The 27621-nt window shown below is 32.0% G+C and overlaps 3 protein-coding genes across 3 annotated transcripts; all 3 read right to left on the bottom strand.

The window, feature by feature from the left end:
* Positions 1–4713: 4713 nt before the first annotated feature.
* On the bottom strand, positions 4714–11103 carry LOC130806341 (E3 ubiquitin-protein ligase SINAT5-like). The gene is made up of 3 exons (XM_057671370.1): positions 10476–11103; positions 7443–7829; positions 4714–5460 (listed from the first exon to the last, which is right to left on the bottom strand). The coding sequence occupies exons 1-3, from the start codon at positions 10692–10694 to the stop codon at positions 5101–5103; spliced, it is 966 nt and encodes a 321-aa protein (XP_057527353.1). The 5' UTR covers positions 10695–11103; the 3' UTR covers positions 4714–5100.
* A 2864-nt stretch (positions 11104–13967) lies between these two features.
* LOC130806158 (CLP protease regulatory subunit CLPX1, mitochondrial-like) lies at positions 13968–22460 on the bottom strand. Its single transcript, XM_057671111.1, has 14 exons — positions 21601–22460; positions 20613–20671; positions 19798–19895; positions 18479–18558; positions 18277–18327; positions 17686–17760; positions 17517–17594; positions 17188–17244; positions 15793–15863; positions 15596–15695; positions 15372–15476; positions 14979–15041; positions 14501–14623; positions 13968–14413 (listed from the first exon to the last, which is right to left on the bottom strand). Exons 1-14 carry the CDS (start codon positions 22129–22131, stop codon positions 14201–14203), a joined length of 1704 nt encoding a protein of 567 aa, XP_057527094.1. The 5' UTR covers positions 22132–22460; the 3' UTR covers positions 13968–14200.
* A 1602-nt stretch (positions 22461–24062) lies between these two features.
* On the bottom strand, positions 24063–26661 carry LOC130805968 (adenylate isopentenyltransferase 3, chloroplastic-like). Its single transcript, XM_057670831.1, has 2 exons — positions 26529–26661; positions 24063–25414 (listed from the first exon to the last, which is right to left on the bottom strand). Exon 2 carries the CDS (start codon positions 25408–25410, stop codon positions 24391–24393), a length of 1020 nt encoding a protein of 339 aa, XP_057526814.1. The 5' UTR covers positions 25411–25414; positions 26529–26661; the 3' UTR covers positions 24063–24390.
* Positions 26662–27621: the final 960 nt, after the last annotated feature.

Raw genomic sequence — 27621 nt, forward strand, 5'->3', positions numbered from 1 at the left:
ATATATTAATTTTTTTTTTATATTGATGATCTCAAAATAAAAAGGTTTATAATGAGAATTAAAAACTTTGTAAAATAAGTAGAACAAATACAAATGAAGAGACCATTAATTTATATAAAAATCGTGTAAGACCCTAGTATTAAGTAAAGGGAATATCTCAAATAATTTGATATCTTCTTTTACAAATAAAAAAATGGAATATCTAAGGATATGATTTATAGAAAAAATTTGTACTTCTAAATGGGAAAGTATTTGGTCATTTTCGTAACAGTCAAGCATATGATGCATGTATGATGGAATTGCTTACCGAATTTGAGATACTTTTACTAAATATAATTATTTCATCTATTTTTATAAGTTTTTACATTATATATTTTTCCACATTCGATTCTGCTTGTGTAAACTTTAACTTTAATTATTATTATATCCAGTGTATTCGATCCATAAAAAATTATTATCAGGGTTTAAAAGAAAAAAAATGCAACAACTCATACTCATAAAAGAGTTCGAGAAAAAGCATTATAATTAGAGGTCTCTGCAAATTTTAGTATAAAAAAAAGTTACAAAATTGGAGTATTACTTAAAGTCTTAAACCATTTTGAAACAAATTAATAAATTTTTCCTTAATTATATTTTTTCAAGAACATAATTTATAGGTAAATGATGACATTTTGGATTCATTAGAAAATCAAATCAAGGATTTAAGAAAATGACATTTTAAGGGAGTTAAACCACAAAGTCATATTAATGTATTTATTATCCATAACAAACCAACCACTCTTATCTAATTTTATATTATGTTGTTTCGTAGGAACTTATACTAATGTATTGACCACATTATACTAATAGTTGGAAAATTAATTTTTGTCTTTATTGAAGCATTTTTTCGGATAAAATTCTGAGTTTGATTCTTATTATTCTTTCTCCTTCTTTTAACCTATTCAATCCTATATTCAATAAAAGAAATATTTTTACTAATATAATGATTAAATATATGTTTAAGCAAACCGTGTGACAAAGTGACTAATGATCATAACCTATGCTTGTATAGATAAATATAAATTTTTAAAGAATAATATCCTTAGCATTTTATATTATATACTCTCAATTTAGGAGGGGAACTTGCTATTATAAATGAACCTTAAGATTTAAAAAGGACTTGAAAATTACTTAATAAAAATGTTAATTATTTAAAGCTGAAAAGTGTAACAAGTATAATGAAATAAATAAAGTATAAAACATACTTTTTTTTATTCTAATTAAATATCTCATTTGATTCTATACATTGGAGATGCAATAATTAAATTCTTGATTATATTTCTAATTGTGTATAATTGAAATTTATAAAAAGTTGACATTAGTAAAATTTATTCCACATTGAAATGAATAAAATAAGATTTCATTTGATTATATATTAACTTAATTATAATTAATAATAAAATGTAAATTAAGAGTAATTGGTGAATAGTGCAAAAACAAATAAAGACATTTGATTGAAATAAAAGGGATATATTTTTACCACTTTTATTTATTTTTCTTAATTTTCACCTTATTTGTAATTGAGCCAATATTTCATTAGGATAGATGAAGTATACATAGGTAAAATAAGCCATTGTCAAGACTTAGAGTTTGAAAATGAAATTTTTCCGTACACCTGCACAGATATCAGGGGTTGTTCTCAAAATTTTTTTCGGGATCTTCTCCGACATCTAAGTTAGTGAATAAACCAAATGTTTGCCTAATAAACCTTTGTCCAAGTGTATAGTAGCTCTTAGTTTGGAGAATTAAGATTAGAGCTTGTTTGTAGCGTGAGACTTAAGTAATTGTTTAACAAACTCTTGTTTGTCTTTTAGAATAAATGTTCATCAATTTTAAATGAATGAAGATGTATTGAATGAAGTTCGTTCTCAATAAATATTATTTGAAAATCAATAAATGTTGAGAAGAAATACTTAAATTACTAGAATAACAAATATAGTGTATTTATAATTCATTATTGGGTATTTTTAGGAATGTCCCAAATGATCTTATGAGAGTGTCGTTTCTAATCCCAAGACACCGTCCTTATAGAGTTAGCTACAACCTATGACATGACAGCTTCTCATTGGCTTCATAGCGGTGCAATAAAAGTCTGAAACAACCTTTCCCTTTTCTTGGAATCGATCCTTTTCAGAAAAAGTAACCTCTTGACCTTACCACAGTAACATATATACTATAAATGTACTTATTGACCAACTTTATAATTAATGTACCGTCCTTGGCTGCTTTCTTTAATTTCCCTTCTCTGTTAAGTTATCAGCTAATTAACCTTGTATTATTAACTAATATTTGAACCCTTATTAATTGATTACAATTACTATTATTGGAAAAAAAAATAACTATGCAAATATCTACATTACTTACTTTATTAATTTTCATACCTAATTTTTTAGGAGGTTATAATAATTTTTTAAAATATAAAAATATTCATTTCTTAATTCTAGTATGCAATGTCATGACTCATGAGAATCAAGTGGAGGTATGACTTTTGGACAAAACAGTTAATGCATGGTGTGAGATGTTTGCACTTATCATGGTTCATTTTATTGATAATTTGTACTCTCCACGTTTTAATTGATGTTTGTATTTTTGGTCTAATTATTTGGTAAATGGTTTTGAATTGACTGTTACTATTCGAGACATGGAACAACTTGAAAGAGTGACGTCAACATACAGATTTTATAATAAGGAGATTAGATATTAAAGTTGATTTCTCCTAGCATTGGAGACGTGGAACAACCTTTAATTAAAGGAAAAATTATCAGATTTAATACAATTTTTTGTTTATTTTCTAACAATAATACCAATTTTTTATTAATCATGAATAATATCAACTTAAGGAGATGTTTTTCTATAATATACTTAATATGTTAAAAATCAAATTATAAAAGATTATATGACAAAAAAAATTTAATAATTAGTTAATAAACTAAAGTTGGTATTATTCTAGAAAAAAACCCCCAAAGTTGGTATTATTCATGGTTAATCAAAAGTTTATATTATTATAGGGAAATTAACAAATGGTTGTATTATTTACGGTAATTTTTTCTTAATTAAATGTAAACACATACTCCTTCCGTTCCTTTTTGATCTTCCACATTACTATAACGGGTAGTTTCAAAAGTTCTTCCACTTTAGAATACTTTCTATTTTTAGAAAGTTTTTATCTCACTTTTACCCCTTAAAATCCCCCTTTTCTTTTAATGTACCCATTTTCTTTTATTTATAATTATTTTCTCTCTCATACTTCCAATACAATCATTACTTCACACTACTATTTAATTAAAATAATACCCACTACAACCTCATACTCTCAATACAATCATTACTTCCCACTATTATATAATTAAAATAATACCCACTACCACAAAAGATTCTCTTTTTCTTAATCTTTGTGAAATACCCAAATAGGAAGAACAAATAGGAACGGAGGGAGTATTATTTTAGGTGATCATAACATTTTAATATAATTTATATTAATATTAACTTTTTGTAATATTTAATTAATACGTTTAGAGATATTAAAAGTTGAATCAACATGTTAACAAGTGCACTAAATAAGACACATAGACTCGATATGTAAAAATATTTGAGTTTGTGATACTTATTTGAAAAATGAAATAGATAAGATAAATTATTAAAAAAAAAACACGAAATAAGATGAAAATCAACTTATTTTCAAAAATAAGCATCTAATTTTCAAACCTGAGGTTTGATTCTGTTTGCAGTTAGTAACTTCGTACAGGAGTTTAATTTTTTAAAAAGGCAAAGAAGTTGTTCCCAGTTAGTAACTTGAAATAGGGCTGTTGGTTTTTTTGATCCTGTTCGCAGTTACTAACTGCGAACACCATCGAGCATAATGGGCCTGTTAGTGACTGCAAACAGGGTCAAAAAAGGCAACAGTCCTGTTCGCAATTACTAACTGCGATCAACTTCTTTGCCTTTTAAAAAAGTTAAACACTACTAACTGCGAACAGAACCAAATCTTAGGTTTGGAAATTAGACGCTTACTTTTAGAAATAAGTTGATTTTCGTCTTATTCTGTACTTTTTTTAATAATTTATCTTATCTATTTCAATAATTCTACTTATTTAGCCCTAAGCCCCTAACATTATACTAGTGTCTTGTTCGTTCCAAATAGTAAAGGAGGCAAACTAAAAAAATACAGTTAAGTTGCGTTTAGACCATGGCTGCCGAGCCTCGTTCTTCATTTTAGTTGTTTTATTTACTTTTTATCACTATTTATCAATTTCTTTTAATTTGTATTTTATTTTTAATCTATAAGTTAAAATATAATTAAGTAGGATCATTTTAGATTCGTCTCATTGCAAAAATTATTAATACTAACTTTTCATAATTTTTAATGAAGCATAAATAGAGATATTAAAAGTCAAAACATTATCTCTACAAATGTGAAAAATCAAATGGGACAAGTAAATTAAATAGGAGTATAAAGAAACAATTTTAACACAAAGTACATTTTTTTTCCCAACTTTTGAAAAAAATAAAGTGTACTTGCAAATTCTAAAAGACAAAGGAGTTCTTCCTCCGTTTCATTATAGTTACTAATGATATTTTTCCACACAATAAGTCATAATCGGGTTTCGGTATTTCAGAACGGGAGGAAGTATTTGTTTAGAATATAGTAGTAACTGTTTGATTGAACTTAGAAATAATGAGTAGAATCTGAATTGTATAAATGTAGTAGAATTGATGTACAAAAGTACAAAAGTATATTCGAGTAAGAATCATAATTCATAATGAAATCTTAATGTAAGCTATGCTGTTGTATTCATACTCGTACACTTATTAACACTATCAACATTCAACATCATTCCTGTTCTTACCAACACAGGAATCCACAAAAATACCAAAAAAAAAAAAAGAGAGAGAAATAAGAGCACAGAAGCTGAAAAACTTCAATTCAAGGCCATCCCAAATATCTCCATTCTATTACAAACAACAGAGAAAATCGAGATAGCATGAAAGTGCAAAACCGAAACCCATCAAATACAAAACCCGAAAACAACATCTAAAAAACGCGATATTTGCTTCAACTACTTAGCTACATATATTGGGTATCGGAGCAGCATCCGGGTTTTGCTGCTCCTTCCATATTCTTCCGGTTACCCTCAGCTTCAACTCCTTGCGATCCCCACCCGAGAAGAAGAGTGCCATATTTCGTTGGATGATGAGGCCGTCATGGTTATCCCTTACCTTTCGGTGGCTATCTCGGATGCTTCGTGGGGTTCCTTCCCAGATAAGTTTTCTCCCGTTTCCTCCAACTTCGAGGCTGTACGTGTAATTTCGAGCCTCGTTTTCGTCGCCCATAAAACGGAGGAATGCCATGTACACAGGAGCTGCACCAAGTTGGAAGGCTTCAAAGTGGAGGCAGAAGTATTGGCCAAAACAATGAAAAACCTGTCAGGATCAGTACATCAGTGTGCAGATTTTCAATAGCAGGGCCCTGAATGTGGTAACTGACAGTTATGTAGCAAGTTGAGATGCAGAGAAGTGCATCCTTCGTGCTAATCAGTGACGTTCCTGACATTTTGTGGGCCCAAGGCATGATTAAAGGTGTTTATATCAGACCAGATGGTCCGATATTTATTTGACCTTGAAACCAAACCCGACTTAATCCCATTTCAAAATGAATTTAAAACACAATAAAAATCAATGTGGACACAAAACCTAGTTTTGAACCGACCCGAAACACCAAACCTGAAATTGACCTGATGACCCGAATGAACATTTTTAGGCATGATCAAAGACTTTTTTATAGAAAGTTGATTTCGGTATTTAATAGATGTTCAGAGAAGTAAAGTTACAATTTTACAAGCGGTATTCTACGTCATATGCTCATATACGACAACATCGCTAAATTGAGGTATTTGTCTTTTCTAGCTCTGGATCCTAGAAAAATGTCTACCTTGCCTAGGGTCAAGAATGACTCTAGTGCTAAGTTCCTATCAACACAAAGAAGTAGGCAAAATTGACCAAAAAAATCTCAAACAAAATCAAGCAGATATCAGTCAATTTATGAGTTAAGGAATCCTTACAATGTGACAGCTACTAGAAAAATTTGTAAATGGATCGAGCATGGCAACTGCAGGCAGGTCCTACTGGTACTGTTGTACTTGGGGGAACATTAATTTCAAAGGTCAATGTACTTCTAGTCTTCTAGTATTTAATACTTCTATGTCCCATTTAAATTGCTACAAGTACAGCTTTTCACTTTATTTAAAGTCGGGAAAAAGTTGTATTTTATTAAGTGTTGAGGAAAGTCTTGTGGATGAGAGGAAAATATAACTTAAAATGTGTGGAGGAGAAATTGAGAATTAAAAAGAGCACGTGGTTCATAGCCTAAAAAAGAATTATAGCAAATTTCATAGAACAAACTAAAAAGGAGGATGTTGCAAATTCTAGAGAACGACTAACTCTCATTTGAGGAAAAATGGCTAAATTGATCATTTTAAGAAAGAAGTACATGTTAAAGACAAAGTTACAAAAATTATATACAAAGTAAATTTTAAAAAGAAAAAAACACTGAATACAACCTTTCAACTTTTTCCCTTAATGACGAATAATACCAACTTTGAGATGAATTTTCTACCAACATTCATTTTTACCCATTAGATATGAAACATGTTATTTCTACATAAGAAAATACTAATAAATTTAACTTAAAAAAAATCCCACTCCCTCCCCCTTCTCCCATCTGTGCACCACCCCCACCCTCCCCTGCACCCACCATGCAAACACCCTAGCCCCAACACACCCAACACATACACCAATCACCAAATAAGCAGCAACCACCACTACTAGCAAATCGCAACTCCCCAGGCTGCCACCGCCCTTCCCAATGGCCGCCACCAACACACCAACCAACCACCCTATAAATTGCAACCCCTTGGCTTCCAATCACGAAACCCCCCCTCTCCTATTACCACCAATCGCAAAACCTCCCTCTCCCTGACAGTCAATTGTGGGTGTGGGTGTAGGTGTGGGTAAGGGTGGGGGAGGAGGTGGAAGGGTAGGAGCTGTGGTGGTGTAAAGGGTGGTCAGTGGAGAACGGGGTGAGGGATTTTGTTTTTTCCCTTTTTTTTTGACAATTGAACTAAACAAGTTAAAGGATGCCAGAGGGAATTATCTCCTAAAGGTTGTATTATTCATAATTAATCAATAGTTGGTATTATTGTTAGAAAATGTTAAAATGTTATTATTTGGGGTAATTTTTCCATTTAAAAAATGATATTAACATAGCTTACTACTTTCCATAACTGGATGTGCATATCGAGTTTGGGATACACACTCTAGTCATATTGTAATCGACTCACATTATTGTTCCATAAAGATTAACATTCAATTGAACTAAAAATCAATAACAGAAACATTGCACTTACAGTTAACATCCACGTAGCATTTTCCACTTCTCGAGGATTTGATTTTACATAGCGATGATTAAAAGTACACCCAGTGTGCATGTCCACCTTGTGGTCATCCCTTAGATGGGTCACCAGGAAGGGGATATCGCCAACGATAGAACACTCAGAGCCAGCATAGGGACAGTTGTATGGTCTAAAATTGCACACCGTCTCGTGTTTAAGCTTGCTATAATAAGGAAATATTTCCGGGCAACCCAAATTGTAAAATTTACAAGGCAACTCAAGCGATTCTGCTACCTTCTCCAAAGCTAAGCACCTAATATCACCAAGCTCTTGTCGACAAGTGGGACATCGGTTGTGCACTCTTGCTTTACAGGTCGAGCACAATGTATGACCATTATGGCACTGCAGTTAAACCGAGACCCATATCAATCATCAACGAAAAATTATATCATCAATGTTTTTCAGTAAAAGCATCCACTTCAGAAAGAAGAATTTTTTTGATATGATTCACCAAAAAAGCCATTGAATAACTCTATTTTTCTTTCCAAAATAAGACATGTATGAGCAGCATTATTCAAGTTTCGTCAACCAAATCCAGTACCCGATTTCTCAATTCGCCTCCCTCTCAAACATCGGAAAGTGAAAAAAGGGAGCAAACGGATTACGAATGCACAAATTGAAGATGATTTGGCTAAAGGGGTGGCATATATAATACAAAAATCCGCCCTCTCATACTATAATTTCATAAAAAATGAAAGATAAGTTATATATAGATGAAGGAAAACTAGTCTACAAGTAGTAATCTAAGCCACAATCTTCATATCAAGACAATATTTATCCCATCATTAAAGTAAGCATGTTCTATCCTTCAAAAAAAAAAAAAAAAAAAGTAACCATGTTCTAGATTTAAATACATTATCTATAATTTGGATATTTTTCTTTTTTTTTCGTCCTTATAGTAGGGAGGGGTGATAATGGGGGACAAACCACAATCTAAAGGATGCACTTCTGCATCACAATAACTCCTTTCTTTCAGGCCAACCATGTAGGGTAACAATCAAAGTCTAGCATTCTCTATCAGCTACATTTGAGACATTCATACATTTGCCTCAAGAAAAAAGGTGGAAAACTTGTAGAAATGAAAAGAGAAGGAATCAAGCAAGCGATATAACGATAGACTCGATGATGGCTCTAGATCCGATGCTCCTAACATATTATATAAGGGGCATAGCTGTTGGCTGTTGTTGTTAAATTTGTGATAGGCCCGGAAGTTAAGGAAAGAAATATGTTATAAAAGGTTTAGCTAGGGTAAAAGCCGCAGATCAAAGGCAACAATTATCGCTTCAGACGAAGTTACTTTAAAAGAGGGAAAAAATATCAACTCCGCTTTAAAATGAAGAGTTCTATTAATTAACCGAGCTTCACCTAATCAAAGAATGAAAAAGTTCAATTTCAAAATAAAATACAAAAGAAAAGATTGATCCACCAAAAACCTCATATCTTCAAGACAGTTTCTTCTGGCTAGTAGCAGCAGCGTAACATAGTGCAATCAATTCAGACTAGGGAAAGTTTTTTAATGCTGATAATTCTGCATCAATCCCTGACTTCCACAATCCTTTTCCTAAGACTGTCATGATACACGTATGCTGCTAATCACAAACGAGAGAAATTCATCAATCTAGTCTCAAGATCTAGATGATGAAGGAAAAAGACGGCTATTTCTCCTAAATCCAATCTTTAACATCAGGGATCCCCGGCTCACTGCATTCAAAGAATTTCGTGAACGCTAACATTTTAACTCACTCAAATGTTCACTGACCACAAGTGATCAGCCAACAAAGATATAATGCTTTCTAAAGAGCTTCTCAGCTTTCAGGATCCTAAACTCGATGATCACTAGAAGATCTGATACCCACCACAAAGCAATTTAAAAAGACCGGGCTTTTTAATGGAGGCATGATAACGAGTTTATCTCTAAGTAAACGAAATACAAGCTGTCCCACCCAGTGTCACATGATTTGCTAATCTCTCTGCGAATCACAAATCACAAAAAGCAAATAATGGTCGATTTTTGGCTATTTTTCAACAATTTTGAGCAAATCCCGATGTAAAAGGCAAATAATGTTACACTTGTCCCACCACCCAACTCTAAGGTACTTATCAAAGGCAATAATTCAATGACAATCTATTTTTCTTCATCAGTTTCATCACAACCATCACCATCTAAGGTCATGACATAAGGAGTATAAAAAACCCACAAAGGAACTCGACATAGTAGATACTATACATTACCCTCACGATTCACAGGGAAATCACATAGAAAAACTATACACTTACCAACAAATACAATGTACAAAAACCATTCAATACAACCAAACTTAGAAACAAGCAAATACATACAAATAATAAGAATAAAACTAAAAGTAAGCCTAGAGAATACAAACACAAACAGTGGACTCCAATAAGGCAATAACCTAGCCAATTCTAGCCTATTACTCCCAACTCCGAAGCTTAACCTTTCTAATACCAAATTGAAAACAAATGTTTTGTTATAGGTGCTATGATACATACAGAAATCATGACAAACTAAAAAGTAACAAAAAATGAAACATATTATTTGCTTTTTATCTTTTGATTTCTTGATCTATCCTTCATTTAAAGATCATAAATTTTTAGATGAATCAATTGAATCAATTATCAAATAACAAAAAAAACCCATAAATGTTTATGCTTTGAAGTTTAATCAAATCACATCACTTCAATTAAATAAGCCACATTATACAAAATCAGACAAAAAGATCATACTTTAATTTGTTTACCCTCATCAATCAAATAATTCCAAACTAATCCACTAAATTCCAATCCATTTCCCAAAAGATTCTACAACATAAATTTTACACCCAACATACAAAATCCAAAATCAAGAAACAAAAAACACCCAATTCTTATCCTACCAAAACAAATGCAACCCAACAAAATGCATAAAAAATAACATAAAAAAGAAAGAAATTTATTTGAAAAAGGAATCAAAGATTAAAAGAAAATAACCTGGTGAATAGGAGGGTACATAGAATTGGTACAAACAGGACATTCAAGCAATTCATGAACGCTAGTTGCTGGTGCAGTTGCATTAGGAACACCAACATTATTCCTAATTTTTGTGGGAAATTGATGATGATTATTATTAAGGTGATTATCAAGATGAGGGATCTCCTCTTCCTCCAAACCATCAACTGAAGAAACACACTCAATACTATCTATATCCATAATATGATTATTAATATTGTTTTTACAATTAATATCAATCAAATACCCACAAATCTAATTGAAAAACCCAATTCTTAGAATCCAAAAATCTTTTATAATTTCAATTTAATTCTTCATCCAAGTTTCTCTCTCTACAAACTCAATTTTTGTGTAATGAGAAAGATGGAGAGAGAAAGAAAAAGAGTGGAAGAAATTGAAAGAACGACACTTCAAAAACAGAGAGAAAGAGAGAGAAGAAGAGGGAAGATTGATCAAATTAATCTTCCCTCACAAAAAGGAGGGTTCTTTTCTTCTTCATTCACTCTCTTCTTTTTTGTTTTTCCTTTTCTTTTCGTTTCTCTCTCTACAATATCAAGAGAGAGAAAATCATGGGTCATCATCCATTTTTCAAACTTGGGATTTTAACTGTTAACATCCAAATGGACATTGAAATTTGTAGTACTACAACTTTTTAGATTTTAATTTAAAGATATTTTCTTTTCTCTTACAATGCTCCACACTAAATACTTCCTTGTTTTCACGCTTCCTATATTTGTATTAGTTGTAATATTGCGAAAAATAGCATTATTCATTCATCATTTTTAATTTGTGATTAGTTTTTAACTTATAAGTTAAAATATAGTTTATCGACATCTTGTTTAATTCGTCTCATTGCAAAGATTATAAATATCAAATTTTTATAATTTTTTATTATGCATAATTAGAGATTTTAAGGATTAAATTAATGCTTTGAATTGCCTGAAAAAGTAAACGTTGTAAGTAAATTGGAACGGAGGAAGTATTACACCATTTATTATTTTATACTCCCTCCTATTCTTTGAGAATGGGACATTTTCTTATTTGGCCAATTTACTAAAAATATCCCATTTTTATTTTTGTCATTCTTTTTTACCCTTTTACCCTTATTACAATAACACAATAACACATAAATATCAATGCCCTTTATGGAAAAAGAGAGTTTTCCACCTATTTTTAAGTGGTTTCCCACCTCTCCTTGGTTTTGGTGCAAAACCCAAATGTCTCATTCTCTATGAAGAGGAGGGAGCAGTAATTTATATATTTTGGCTATTATACGAGAAAAAAAATAGTCATGTAAGATCTTGTTTTGCTCATTTTGTCACATATTTTCATAATATCAAATTTTTATAATTTTAGTTATGCATAATTCTAAATATAAACGATCTGACACACACATTGGATTGCGCAAAAATATGTTTGGTGCAAGTATTTTGAAACGGAGGAAGTATATATTAGGAGGAAGTATATATTATAAGTCGGTCTAATAAAAATGGTCTCATTATGATCTTATTTGTGCTTTATATATTGTGATATAATTAATGAGTAGGATAAAATATTGTTAAGATCTTATTTGTATAATTTAATTGTCTATTTTACGTTATTAATTTTTTATAATACATAATTTGAAATATAAATAATTAAAATATTATATTAAATTATTTAAAAAATAAATTAATTGTAGCAAATATAATGAAATAAAGATAGTACGTCAAGAAAAGATTTTCGTTTTAAAAAAAAAAGTTATTTTATAACTTGATGGAGCAAAATATGTACAAGGCAGGTGTTGACTGTTAGTTGTTAGAGAAAAATACAAATATATAATTTTATGAAACATTTCGCATAATTATTAAAAAAATAATAAAAAAGACAACAACAAACAACTACTAACAATTTGCCAAACACCATTGTATAGTTGTTTTTAAATAAAAATTCAAAGGTGACTGTATTAGAGTTTGCTAGTTTTATTTTTTATTTTTTTTTTTTTTGGAATTTATAGCAGTAGTTTCTAGCAATTATGAATTTGTATATTTGTTTGTTTAGCACTTTTTGGGCAACCATAGAAACTTTAAATTTCTTTGGAATCAGAATTCCCACAAAATTTGGAAAATCAATAACAAGTGCTCTTTTGATATTTTCAAAATTCTATACCAATTACAAATCCCAATGTTTAATCAAATATGTTAAAAGAATTTCTAAATAGTTAGACAAAGGGAATATTTTCTATGGAATTAAAATTAAAAACTCTCACTAAAATCAACTAATCTTGTGTGAGACCGTTTCATTAACGAGTCTATATAATTATCTCAGTTTTCTAATTAATCAATTTAAAATTGTTAGCATTCACTTTAAGATTTAAGATTATAAGTAATCTCTTTAAAACAATAAGAGTTATCACTTTAAAATTGTAAGTGGATATTTTAAAGTTATAAATAAACACTTTAAGACGTAAGTGTACATTAAGTCAGTTCAATAAAAATAATATCACTGTAAAATCGTCTTATTTGAAATTTGTCCATTAAAATCTACTTTCTATATCAATGTTTTTGTTCAAAATTTGTTTTATAAAACAAAATGATTAGAGAAAGAAAATAATTGGAAAATTATTTAGGGGTTGTATTAAGAGAATGTGGAGAAGTTGTAATTGTAATAGTTGGAGGACGTGTGGATGATGCCACGGTATTTGTGGGGGAACTACAATAATTGGTGATGTCCAATTAATACTTTACAACTTGGATTATGATGCACTCACTACTCGCTCACATTGCTTTGCTTTTAGATTTCTTAATTCTTAACCTTTGTTTATTATTTTCTCCGTCTCTTTTAAATTGCAGCAATCAAACTTTACGAAATTATTTAAATAATATTAAAAAAGAATTAAAATATGTAAATGTGAATAAAAGATACAGATAAATCATTTATATAAAATTAAATTATGGCAAAATAAACGTAATGAAATAAAAAGAAAATTGCGGCAAACTCATAAGAACTGAGGTAGTAATGTGAAGTACTTCACTCACTTACTCCTTTACTAGTTGAGTTGTTGAATTGGCCATATGATTGGGTGTTTGGTTGCTTGCCTTTTACAATTTCAATGGTTTGTCTTGATTTTCTTATTGGGGTTAGTTTTGTTATGAGTGAAAAACAAACATAGATAAGATCTATTGAAGAGAAATATAGATTTTTTTTAAATTAATGTGATTTTAAAGTTACAAGGTATTTAGAATGTAAATTTAGTTCAACATTTATATTTTATCAAAAAAATCATGTCATAAAATAACATCTTTTGTTCACTAAATCACTGAATTCGTATTAAAATAGCTAAGCTTGTGTACAATATAGACTAATAGGACATATATTTTTTTATTAACATATTTGTATAATATTTTTAAATTGAAAAACACACATTCTTAAAAGTAAAAAGAAACGAAGAAAGTACTTTGAGAGACTTTAGTTTACTTATATAACCAAAAGATGAAACCAAAAAGTATTCCGTTTTGACATTGGAGTAATCATATGATACATATGATACATCAAATTTTATGAAGTTAAAATGATACAAATCTATACATATGATACATCAAATTTTGTAATCCCCTTTACCCCTTCATCCATCCATCTATCTTCTAAAATGGATTAGTCTTATATTTTAGTTTTATGGATGCTGTACAACGACGAAACTACAAACGGGATCCCTAGATCCTTCAAATTTACATACTCGCAACAACAGAAGGCAGCTCGGTTTCTGCCTCGACTTCTTCGGAGCCTTCAAACTCTTTCGGTTTTTGTTGTGAAAGAAAGCGGTCTAGGGCTCCTTTTCCGTAAAGGATTCTACCTCCACGGCCTTTTCCTTCTAACCCCACTGCTTCTTCATCGACAATGACAGCATCGATGATATCGTCCCCCGTTCTTGTATCAGGAATCTGCATGCCATATACATCCGATTAGGAAAACGAACAATATAGTTAGGGTCCGAGTGAGGAAGAGCCGAAGGGATTATATAATGTTACCTCGTACATGGCATCCATAAGGATATTCTCCAGTATGGCCCTCAATCCCCGAGCTCCTGTATTCTTATTTATCGCCCTTTTAGCAATCAATCTCAATGCTTCGTCCGTGAAGTGTAATGTCACCTAAAAAGACGAGTGCAAGCACATGAAGACTCAGTATGCAGTGTGCGGATTACTTCTATTAACTATCGGGTCATAATCATTGTACAAAAACAAGGCTGCATCACAGTATTGTAAAAGTTTTGAGTTTACAGCAACCGAAATATAGGCCGCATTGACCGACCGCGATTCCATTTTGCTAATTTTACCGAGAAGTGATCCTATGGGGGTTGTTATAGAGGGAAGCATGACATGAAACAATACATCAGGGATACGTTGGAAATCACACTGCCACCCAAGTCCCACCGAATGAGAAGAAAATTCCAAGAATATGGGAAAAGCCGGTTTTTTGTAAGATGGTGTTGTAAGAAATACTTGCCTCGTTCATTTGAAACATCTTTTTGTACTGCTTCCCTAGTGCATTCTTTGGCTCCGTCAGAACCTACAGATCGAGATTTATATCATAATGAAGATAATATTGTCGAAACTAAAATAAATCCAGCTACATCAAAGCTCAACAAAAAGCAAAAACAAAAGGTATGTTTATGAGGTTTTTAAAACTTTCCATGAAAATATGCCCGACCTGCATTCCATTACCGATATCAAAAACAACGTGCTTCCTTCTTTTTAGTCGTCAATATTCATTTCACTAGAAAAAACTATTATGCCCCGAAAAAGATTTAATTATCTCTTGAGGCGGGTTTTAACTATGCCCAAGATTTAACTTTTGTCAACTAATGGAGAACGTATCACATCAAGGACAAGTATTTACCTCGACGAATTGATCTTCGGTTAGGGCTGACAAATTAACAAGGATTGGGAATCTTCCGACAAATTCTGGAATCAAACCGTAGGATATAAGATCAGTACTTTCTACCTGGTACATAGTCGAAAGGCAGTCATTAGAAAAAGTTACAAAATTTAGACTGTTGAAATTCTGCAGCAAATTTATCCGAGTTGCTTTAGGCGTGAACTGCAACATAAGAAAAAGCTTACATTATCCAACAACGATGAAGCTATAGATGCACTAGTGGGCCCACTCGTTCTCATGTTTGCGCGTACAGGAGCACCGAAACCAATAGAAGAATCGTGCCGCCTGGAACAAGACCACATATATTACTCGAGTACTTCTACCACATATATTTCACATTTCTAGAGGAAGAAATGAAATAAGCAAAAGAAAGAAATAAAACCTCTCTGAAATAGTTTTTTCCAGGTCAATAAAAGCACCCCCACAGATGAAAAGAATATCTTTCGTGTTAATCTGTAAAAAACAAAGAAATCAAAATCCATCAACGGACAAATTTTTTTGTGTGGTTGCTGAGGGAAGGAGCAACAAGAATCAAATCCATGACCTTTACCTAGAGAAAGTGGGGAGGGGGAATTCCTCCGATACAATAAAAGTCGGTTACCACACCTACTTATACAAATGAATGGATGGTTCACCAAGGAGTCTATCAAAGAACTTATTTAGTATATCGGGGATTCTCAAAGGAACTACTTTCGGATGTTTGAGATTCGTTAATTACCCTTGGAATTCCTTGGGAGACTCGGATCTTTATATATGTGTGTGTGTGTCTGAAATTGTCACCGCTATCCAAAATACAATCATGGAATAAATATCCAGTATACATATATTATTTTCAAGAATAATTTGCGACTTACAGCCTTAAAGTTTTGGACTTTTGCGAATCACAACATTAATGTTTATTTTTTGCTAATTACAACCACCAAAGTATCAACATCTACAGCGTTTAGGCCAAATCACAAAATTCCGACAACCAAAATGGTGGGAATTATGTGATTTGGCCTGAACACTGTAAATTTTGATACTTTGATGGCTGTAATTTGCAAGAAATAAACATTAAGGCTGTAATTCACAAAAGCGTCAAAATTTGAGGTGGGTTTGGGGGAGAAGCTTGGCTAGCCAATTGTCAACAATAGTATGAAATCCTGAGAGATCTAAGGGATGATTACTTGAATATCACCCATCCTCTTATCTCTATTGTTTCTAGCTGAAGGAACGAAAGGTAGGTCATTTATCCAACCAATTGGTCCGAGTAAGGATCAAGTGTATACCTCAGCTTAGTAAGGCAATCATATAGGTGGGTAATAAAGAATACAGCATACAGAAAAGGGCAAAAACGCTACAGAATATTCGAACATACAACTGTTTTCACAATTGCACCTATTACCGCATAGACAATGCCATCTCAAGAAAGCTTTTGCTCCGACTTACTTCACAAACTTGAAGCAATGTTAGGTAATGCGCTATTTATTTGATCCTACTAATTTGAAAATTGCGCAACTATCAAACCAAACAGCTAAAATTTGACAATAAGTTCAAAAATCCACTATCAAGTTTAATGTCTAACCAGTGTCACATGATTTACTAATCTCTCTGTAAATTGTGAATCGAAAAAAGTGAATTGCGGTCGGTTTTGGGCTATTTTGAGTGAATCTCGAATAGAGACAGGTGAATTAACTAGCGAATCATGTTACAATGTGTCTAACAAAGAAAAGTAACATAGTGACATGAAAGATTTAGGCTCATTCAATCAGCAGATAACAAACGAATCACTACATACCTGAATATTGTCACCCCTAGGGTGTTTCCGTGCTCCTTTTTCAGGAACATTTACAATCTGGTGAAAATAGCATACAAGAAAGTTAATTCAAGTAAAATGTGAGCCAAGGCTTTCCCAAATTCCAACTATAGCATAAAGCACTCCAGAAAAATAACTAGGCATGTAATATTCGCAAAACGGAGTGAGTTTGTGGTCAATGCAGATGATTTTGCGGAACTCAAGATAAACATTTCAGAAAATTCAATTGAAAATATAATTTTAAAAATAACAGTTTTAGCAATTGAAAATTCTCTAAATAACACATGACGGAAAGAAAAGGTTGGGCTTACCGTTCCTTCCAACATTTTCAATAATGCTTGTTGGACACCCTCTCCTGATACATCTCTACTAATATTCACGCTCTCCGCCTACAAATTTCAACACAATGAAAAAGAATCGCGTGTAAATAAAAGATCTAACCGAAGAAATCAAGATAAACAATATATAATTATGGAAAACCTTTTTGGTGATTTTATCAACTTCATCAATATACACAATGCCTTGTTGTGCAGCTTCCACATTATAATTGGCCACCTAGAACCGAATTCAAGATAAAGACGATATTATTAGAGAAAAACTTTAGGGTGATTTTATCGCCTTCATCAATTTACACAATGATGAACTTCACATCTTTACCAAACCTAAATGAGCTAAGGGGCTAACTAATGGACCATGCCACCAACGGCCCGTTTGGTTAGTGGATACTAAATGGTGGTAATGGGAATGATTTATAGTGTAAATTTCATCAAAAGGTTTCATGTCATTTCCATGATGATGAAACTTTGATCATAAAAAAGTTTTTTTATTTACAAATTTTCATTACCATCTAATACCACATCTCCCAATGCTAATGCATTGGAATGAATTTTAGAAAATGATATGATTGAAGTTGGACAAGCATGGCATATTTTTTAGCCAAAATTACACTAGTTTTTATTCCCATTACCACCGTTTATATTACTACCTACCAAACGGGCCGCAAATACATTTTCTTCAATCACAAGTCAGAACAATTCAGTTTTAACATTCACAAGTAAAATCTGAAATTACCATGAGAAGCTTGTATAAAATTGACTCCGCGTCTTCTCCAACATATCCTGCCTACAGGTATCAAAAAAACACATAACTTAAAAGCAACAGACAAATCTTAACAATGTTTCATAAGAAAATTTCGATCGAAGTTTTTAGTTCTTGACCCATTACTGAAAATTAGAGGCATTTTCAAGCATATAGTATTTGATTTCTCACTTACTTGAGTCAATGTGGTAGCATCTGCAATTACAAAAGGTACATTCACCAGCCTCGCCAAAGTTTTTGCAAGTAAAGTCTTCCCTGTCCTTGAGAAAACATTACAAACGTTCAAATGAGACAATTAAGAAGGAAAAATCACACATGGAGAGCTTTGAACCTTTTTTTTCAATAAAGAAAACTTTGTTAATGAAGAAACTTCAGCAATACATTATAGGGATGAAAGAACCCTGGAAAGCTCAGCTATCTAACTACATTAGTATGCTCCATTTTCCTCTACATAGCTTGTTTGTTGAAAGAGGCAATTGGCCTTTACCCGTAATGTGGCTTTAAATTTTGCTTTAACTCAAATAATTTCTAAGGACGAAAAACATCGTTAAAACTTCGCCTTTCCACCCAGATAGACCATACAATTGCATAACAACACATCCATAATTTCTTGAGGTCTCTATATCCACCAAACCCACGAAAATTAGTAAATAAGAAATTCCCAATTCTCCTCGGAGCAACCCACTTTTCTCCGCCAATCTCATAAAGTCTATTCCAAAGACCCTTGGCGAAACTGTATTGCTAAAAAAGATAATTATCTTCTCAATCCTTCAAACACATAATGGATCTTTGTGAATTTAAAGACTTATTTGGTCTCCTAGTCTGTAAATTCTCCGTCGTATTAAGCATCCCTAAGACAACCAACCACACAAAAACAATTTGATTGATCAAGAGAGCAACTCCTGGTGACTGAAGCCGAAAAAGGGTGTAAATTCTAAAGTAGAGAAAGAAGTCCAAACACCAACTTTAGATACCTTTCTAGCGGATGGTGTCTAAAGAGAAGATTTCAAGACACTATTATTTCTTATGTTAAAAAAAATCACAAATAGGAGCTCCATGGTTGGATGATAATTGATACAAACTGGGAAAAAGGAACTTGAAAGGTTCTAAACCCATCACAGGACGGGATCTGCGGGATACATCTCCTATAGGCCCAAACCCGAGATCTCTAATAACTTATAAAAGAAGGAGGAACCAGTCGATTAAGGTGAAAGAACAACTCAGCATAGATGAAGTAACAGTGATAGTAGATCAACCTGATGCAACTTTCACAATGAAGGTGCACTCTAGGGGCATAATTCACCATAAACGAAAACACACATCAAATAAACAGCCTCTAATCCAGAGCCTCCATTCCCTTTCTCTCAAAACAACATCAAGAATGACACAAAAAGATAAGTCTAAATCACATGGAAATAATATACATCTGAAGTATTACTAAAAAACCTTCAAGATCATGTTAACGAACAGTATTCAAAGATGGCGACCGATTACCTGATCCTGTGGGCCCCGTAACAAGTATGTTGCTTTTTTCAAGTTCCACAACTTCATCAGCGGGGTCTTGTTCTATATTTGATGACTCCCCCGATTGCCTAACTTTCCACATTTATAAAGCAATTAGCTAACATCAGAAAGCTATCTTCACACAAAATGAATTTCACCATGTACAAAGTTGTAATTCTAAACAAAAGAACAATCAAAACTGAGGCCTTTGAGAGAGCATGGGAGAACTGATTATAGAATGCTTAATCTAAGAACTCAAGATATCATGTTTTATCAAATAACCATATTTTATGAACTCAACATGAAAATTAACCAGATTTTATGGATTTGATCCCTGACAAACAATCAACATCAATCTTCTTATCCGGGGATTCAATAAAACCACACAACCAAGAACCAATTTTTCAACTAGTTGAGCATATCTCAAATCTCTAGTATTTCAGCAAATGTGATACTACCAAACTATGTTACTTGGACTCGGGTATTGACGTTGGATACTGGTGCGTGTCCAAGTGTCGGATACGTCTAAATATTCAATTCTACACCTAAAATGAAGTGTTGAGTGTCATACCAATGTCTGAGGATCAAGGACTGAACACGGGTACGTGAAGCAAAACGAAGAGTCCGAGTGACATAGCTACCAAATATTCTAACTTTTGTACAATTAAAACAATAAAAGCTAGTTAATTCAAGTTTAGACTTCAAAATAAGATGAATTCACGCAACATGTTCCACATTCCACGGCCATTATGCTTGCTACAATCATTGTCACACGAAAACAGATAAATTTAATAGAAATCACACACCTCTGTAAGGACTCATAATAAATTCTCTTATAATGGTTGTAAACAGCAACAGAGAGCACCTGCAAACAGCATTTTGGACAAGAAGAGTATACTAGGATTTCAGAACAAAATTGTGCATGACAAGAAAACACAAGTCAATAACAAAGTACTCTATGACACAAGAATAGGAACACAACTGAAATACTAATCACGTAAAAACATCTATTCACCCTGAAAAGGAAACAACAAAAGCCAAACCATAGTGCAAAAACAAGGCCGCATCACTGGACCATGACCGTATAGTAAAGGTTCTTGAGTTTAATGTGACCAAAATATTAGCTGTATTGACAACGAAATCATCCGCATTGACTGCGATATCCTTTTCGCGATTGTCTGTATTTTTGCACTATGAGCCAAGCACATTGATCTTAATGATGCAAAACCTAACTAATGAATAGTAAACAACACCTAACCAAATAGATCATACATGATAATTCCAACCTCAATAAGCAACAACAAAATAAATTACTCCCTCTGTCCCATTCAATTAGCACCAATTTCCATTTTAGTTTGTCGCCCCATTTATTTTGCACCATTCTTTCTTGGGAATGCTCTCACCGTCCTTCTTTTAATCTCATCGACAAACGTATTTTCGCTCAATCTTAACCCCTCATTTCGATCATCCACTAGTTTTTCTTATTCTCCAACCCAATTCCCTTATCATTAATTTTCATCCAAAATCCAAATGGTACATTTGGAGAGGGAGAGGGGGTAATTACTAGTTCAACACAGTATTCACATTTTCCCATTTATTCACTTTCCAAAATCACACACATCAATACTAATCAATGCAATTAACAAAAATATTTACTAGTTCAACACAATGCAATACCCACATTTTCCCACTCTTCAATTTTCAACACCAAACACATCAATGCTAATCAACACAAAGACCAAAATAAGCAATTCCACTTTATAAAAAGTATCTAAATTGGCAAAAGGATATTACCTTCTTAGCTTTCTCCTGCCCAATTACAAACTTATTAAGTCCTTTACAAATCTCCTTAGGAGTAGGGAAGCTATTACCCAAATTTGATCCACCCCAATAACCATCCTTTGAATTGAATCCAAACCCACCACCCCTGCCCGCACCGTCATTTGAACCACCACCATTTTCACCACCTCCACCCTCACCACCTCGGGCCCGAACCACAACACCATCAATAGGAGGCTGCCACACCTCTGGCGGGTCCTTTGAACAATTCAAAGCATTAGAATTCCTCTTATTATGACTCAAACCCATAAAGTTATTGACTTTATGATTGTCAATGAATTCCCCACGAAGTGAAAGAGGCTTAAAAGCCATAAAATGATAAGGGGTATTAGTAAAGTAATCTTCTTGTCTAGTTTTATATGTATTGTAAGAACTTGTCATTGTTGTACCCATATGCATCTGATTCATCACAAAGTATCTAAATTGGTTAGCTGTTAACATAGCTGTTTCTTTGCTTGATTTCGATCTTAAAGCTGCTGCAGCCATGGCGGTTTTTGAATAGAGAAAATTCAACAAAAAAAAAAAGGAAGTGGGAGCACCAATAAACGAACAGATGAAAAATTAAAGGTTCTAAGACATGGGTTTTATAGATTTGAAGGGGAATTAAAATGGGTTGGTCTTAGATTTTGCAAAAAATTAATGAAGATATTATTAATTATTATTATCAGTTTCCTTATTTTTCTGGGAAATATCAAAAACCGAAAAATTGTGGAAGAAGAATGATGGAGAATTGGAGATGTAGAAAGGTAGATATTTATAAACAAACAGAATGACACAAAGAAGAAGATAAAGACATAGAACAAACCACCACCTTTTCCTTATCACAGTAGAATATTTATTGTTCTTTTTGTAGATGAGATATTGAGATGGGTTAAACCGTTGAAACTTGAAACTTGAAACTTGAAACTTGAAAGTAACTCGTGTTCGTTGTGTCTCATAACTCGTGTAAAATCATATTGTGGACAATATGTGTCGTATGCTCATATCGTGTATAGCGTTGTGTTATGCTTAACCATCTAAAATGAGGTACTATCTTGGAAATGATGTTGTGTCGGATCGCCTATATGTCATGTCTATCGTACCTTATGTCAAAGCGTATTGTGCCAAGTCGTGTTGTGAGTAATTGAATATATTGATGAAATTATGCACAAAGAACTTTATTAAGGCCAAATTTTCACCCTAGGATGACTTTGATCTTATTTCTCACTTTAGTGTTGACATAAGCCGGGGATTTTGTGAGAAAAACGGAGTAGATAAAACTTTGACAACATTTCTACTTAATAATTAATGTCAATGTTAGTTGGTCATGAATTTAATTTATAATTGTTTACAATGTTAGTGGTTATAGCTTAACAATTAAGTCGTGAATATTATTAATGATTATTCTTTAAAATATCTTGTATTGTCATCAATTTAAATGAAGAAGCACTAATAGTGTCAGTTTATGTTTTAAACTTTATTAAAATTAAAGACTGAACTTGTTGTGTATGTATTTCAATATACAATATAATTGAAAAAAGATCTACGAACTCAACATATAATATGCTATGGTATGAGCATACAACCATACATGGGAGCAAGAGAGCTTTTAAATCTTGAGCTTCACACAAGTGCAAGTCTTTCCACTAAGATTGCATGTGTGCAACTTTTCACTTTTTTGCGTTTAATGCCCTAATTTACATTTAGTCTTCAAAACAAATATTCCATGTTTAAATTTTAAAGGTGTCACATGTAGGGTGAATTTTTGCTTATTCTTCTCAACGGGTAGAGTAACAACGAGAATGTATAACTAGCTAGTAGTGAAGAGCAGTTAAGTTCATAAATGATTATTTTAAGGTTACAAATGATCAGTTTAGGAATATAAAAATAAACACTTAAAAACTGTATCTGATCTTTAATAAAATTATAAAAAGTGACTATTTTAAAATTGGAAGTAATCAATTTTCATATTATAATTAATTGAATACTTTAAGAATATAAATGATTACTTTAAGACTATAAGTATATATTGAGTTAATTTAATAGAAATAGTCTCACACTCTCATTAAAGGTCAAATCGTAATATTTGAAAATTTGTAAAAAATATTTAAGACAAAGCGTAACCAAATAAACACCTGAAGTTGTTATATTTAAGAGAAATAAAAATCTAACAATACGAATCATGTCTATTTTTTCTTCTAATATATATATATATATATATATATATATATATATATATATATATATATATATATATATATATATATATATATATATATATATATATATATATATATATATACTTCTTTGGGTCCTAATCAAATACAATATTTGTAATTTTTTAATATTTATTTGTTAACCTTGTCTTATGATTTGTTATATGTAAATAATTTTTATATGTTTATAATGGTAAAAAAAAATGATCATTCAAATAGTACATTGAGTTGCATGAAAAAACAAATATTACATATAAATAGGACCAAAGAAAATATATGATGACCAGACAAATAAATTAAGTTTTACATTATCATTTACAATTTTTGTATTTTGAGCTTATATTTCACGGTAAGCTTTAAGAGTGGTATAAATAAAAATAAAAAAAATATATTGATAAAAATTTTAGTAATAAAAAAATATATATTTTAAGTCTTTAGTGATAGCCCAAATTGTCCTGACCCGAAGTTGATCTATCCAAAAATTATTGAACCTAAAATGATCCGACAAAACCCGCTGACGCACTGCCTGACGGGTCTAAATCTATGGTTACTACGTTGCTATAGGAATAAAGGTGCAACCATTCCTAATCATGGTCCGTGTAAGCACTCTAGATCTGGCAGATAAATCGAATTCCAAATCATTGGTATTCGAAAGAAAACGGGTGACAACTTCAAGTGATGGTTTAACCACCATCTCTTGCCAAGCCTGATCAGCTGCATCTTTGTTACGATCCTTTAATATTTGAGTGGCATCAATTCGATTTAAATCCCAACCTTTCAAATCCCTTAAACAATGAATCTTTTGTATTTGTTTGTTCGCAAGATTACATGTGTTCTTTTTTATCTCTTTTATAGCATTTTGAAGCCCATTAACCCGACTTGAATGATCCAATAGAAACTTTTCATTTCGAAAATAGTTGTCTAACTCGGCTACCCCAATAGCTTGTCGTATTCCTCGAGTATAGTCCGAGTTATACGGGTCAAATACTTCTCGAATCTCTTCTACTAAACCCGATTGAACCATTTTGTCAACCCGATGCGCCACAAACTTTTTTAATACGTGAAAATTAACATCAACCCATAGAAAACAACAATCAAATTTAGACTTAAACCCATATTTGGGATCCATAACCAAAGACTCAATATAAGAGTTGGATCCCCCAACAATGATTGGGAGTTTCTCCTTTTGGAGAATAGATTCCACTCCATGTGTGGCCATTAGACAAAAGTCTTTTGTTGTGTAGTCAACATTAGGGTTGACTATGCTTAATAAGTGGTGTGGGATCCCACATTGTTCTTCTTTTGTCACTTTATTTGTTAAGATATCCAGACCCTTATAAATCTGAATTTTATCTGAATTTATTATTTCGGCTTGAAATATAGTTGCTAAATCAATGGAGAGACGAGATTTTCCAGTGCCGGTGGCTCCCATGATAAAAACCACCTTATTATTTCTTGGTTGCTTCCATGGTTTATGTAATTCCTTGTTCAACAAACTTGTGGGGTATTTTAGAAAGGGTTTTGCTTGTTCCCACATTTGTTTGGGAAGTGATCTCATCATCAAGTTCATCAACCTGTAAACCAATAATAGAAGTTGTTCAATATTAATGCAAAATAATAGGTTCATTTATTGCTTGAAAATTATTACTATACTATTGTACGTATTGATTCGTCGTACGTAGCTCATATATATCATTAGGTTTGACCAAAAAATAAACAAAAAACAAAAAGATATAAGAAAATCAAGCACGTACATGACTAGCGTTACGTACGTTATTGGTTTATAAATCGTGTAAAAATCAATGTGAGTATAAAATTTAATATTAAACTGATATGAAAGACTTAACTTAAAATGGATTGAATATCCTGAATGATTATGTACCGTTAACTAGCATAGTAGTAAAAATTACCACTATGTTATAGAATGTGTTATGTAATCTATACATGCTCTTTGGACTAAAAGGGTTGATGAACACATGCATGTTCTTCTTTTACATGTTGCTAAACATTCCACTTAAAATAAAGGATGGATGAAATTCAAAATTCTAATTTTTCATCAAGTTGATTTATGATATTATATCAAATAGTCAACTCTACTAAAAATTTCAGCTAATAATGGTTTTAATTGATCTAGCATATGTATACTATATATAAAGGATCTTAATTTCTTAAAAACATTTGAAAAAAATAAAAAAAATAATATTAATAAATAGAAAGAATTAATTTTTATTTCAATTGCAAAATAAGTATTATTTTTTATTTTCACATCACTCTATTTGTTTTCTCAATTTACCCTGTCAGTATACTCATATTTTTTTAGTGGGCTGTTGCCTGTTGGTATATACTTCTGTTATATGCAGCTTTTTGAGTAAATTAAAGTAGGATGATGGAGAATGATATACAATGCAATAGTGGATGCATGTGGCCTTCTAGGACAGCATATGCATCCTCTTTGTAAAGAATCAACCATAATATATATTTTTAACCATTTTATATTATTGATTACGTTTAAAATATATCATATATAGAAATTTAAATAGAGATTTCGTGGATATTAACTAATATTGTAAAATGGGGGACTAAAAATTAAATAAATTTAAAAATAGATGTCGCATTTTATTATCTAATACTGGTGATGGAAAATAATGGAGTAAATTATATTTTTCAAATTAGAAATTAAGAACTGACCTTTAAGAGAGCTTGATTGAAGAAAGTATGGAAAGTGTGAAGAAGAGAAGCAAGTACAAAATGAACTGATTGTATGCAGTAATGAGTGTGATTTAGATATTCATGAATAGACTTATATCTGTGAATTGTGATAAACATGTTTCTCTCTCTCTGCATATATATAGTGAATATGAAGTACATGCTCTTGAAATAAGTAAATAACTCTTAACCCACACGTACGAGTGGTCCCATACCCAAAAAAAAAGTTATTTGAGCTGGTTTTAGTTCGTGACAGATTTGACACATAATCTCATCGTGGCCCAATTCATATGAATATAGATATTTTGGATTTGGATTCACAAACCCACAAGTCAAGAGCGTTGACTTGCACATATACTTGGTGAGGTTTATTGTTTCCCAAAATCATATGGTAGTAGAAGAATTAGCTCACCTAATATATATACAAGTCCATTATACCCATTATTTAATCAATGTGAGATCTTATTTCATATGTGAAGTTTTTCCAACACTCCCCTCACATGTGAACCACGTCATATCAGGAACCAGCTTCGAATCTGATACATATTATAGAAAGTGACAATTCGTCACATGATCTCACCGTGGCCCACTCATGTGGACATGGGACACCCGTAGACTCGGAACTTGAAACCAACAAGTCAAGGGCGTTGACTTACACGTACATTTGGTGAGGTTCATTGTTTCCCAAAACCATATAGTAGTATGAGGATTAGCTCACTTAATATATATACAAACCCATTATCCATTATTTTATTGATGTGGGATCTTATCTCACATATAAAGTATTTCTAATATCTGCTCAAACTATTTTTAGAATTCTAACAAAGGTGATAGAAAGTCTTGTATCGGATTGGTCCACACTATTTAAGAGTGTACCAATATTAAAAGGTATTTAAAATAGTACGTATTTTTACTTAACAAATAAAATTAAGCATAATCATTGTAAAATACTTGCGATTATTAAATTGATACATACTACTATAAATTAACTCTATACTATACTTTGACTAAAATTGATAGAAAATGGCGGTGGTGATGAAGCACAGCTCAGCTAAGCTAATGGCCAATCAACGAT

This window comes from Amaranthus tricolor, chromosome 2 (genome assembly GCF_026212465.1).
Source record: "Amaranthus tricolor cultivar Red isolate AtriRed21 chromosome 2, ASM2621246v1, whole genome shotgun sequence".
In the NCBI taxonomy this organism is placed as follows: domain Eukaryota; kingdom Viridiplantae; phylum Streptophyta; class Magnoliopsida; order Caryophyllales; family Amaranthaceae; genus Amaranthus; species Amaranthus tricolor.

Coding starts and splice junctions, on each gene's coding strand:
- LOC130805968 (XM_057670831.1), bottom strand. CDS start 25,410: ATGAACTTGATGATGAGATCACTTCCCAAACAAATGTGGGAACAAGCA.
- LOC130806341 (XM_057671370.1), bottom strand. CDS start 10,694: ATGGATATAGATAGTATTGAGTGTGTTTCTTCAGTTGATGGTTTGGAG. Junction 7,830..10,475: donor TGTACCCTCCTATTCACCAG/GTTATTTTCTTT, acceptor GTTTAACTGCAG/TGCCATAATGGTCATACATT. Junction 5,461..7,442: donor ATGCTACGTGGATGTTAACT/GTAAGTGCAATG, acceptor TGATCCTGACAG/GTTTTTCATTGTTTTGGCCA.
- LOC130806158 (XM_057671111.1), bottom strand. CDS start 22,131: ATGGCTGCAGCAGCTTTAAGATCGAAATCAAGCAAAGAAACAGCTATG. Junction 19,896..20,612: donor TATTATGAGTCCTTACAGAG/GTGTGTGATTTC, acceptor GTGGAAAGTTAG/GCAATCGGGGGAGTCATCAA. Junction 17,245..17,516: donor TGAAAATGTTGGAAGGAACG/GTAAGCCCAACC, acceptor TATTTTCACCAG/ATTGTAAATGTTCCTGAAAA.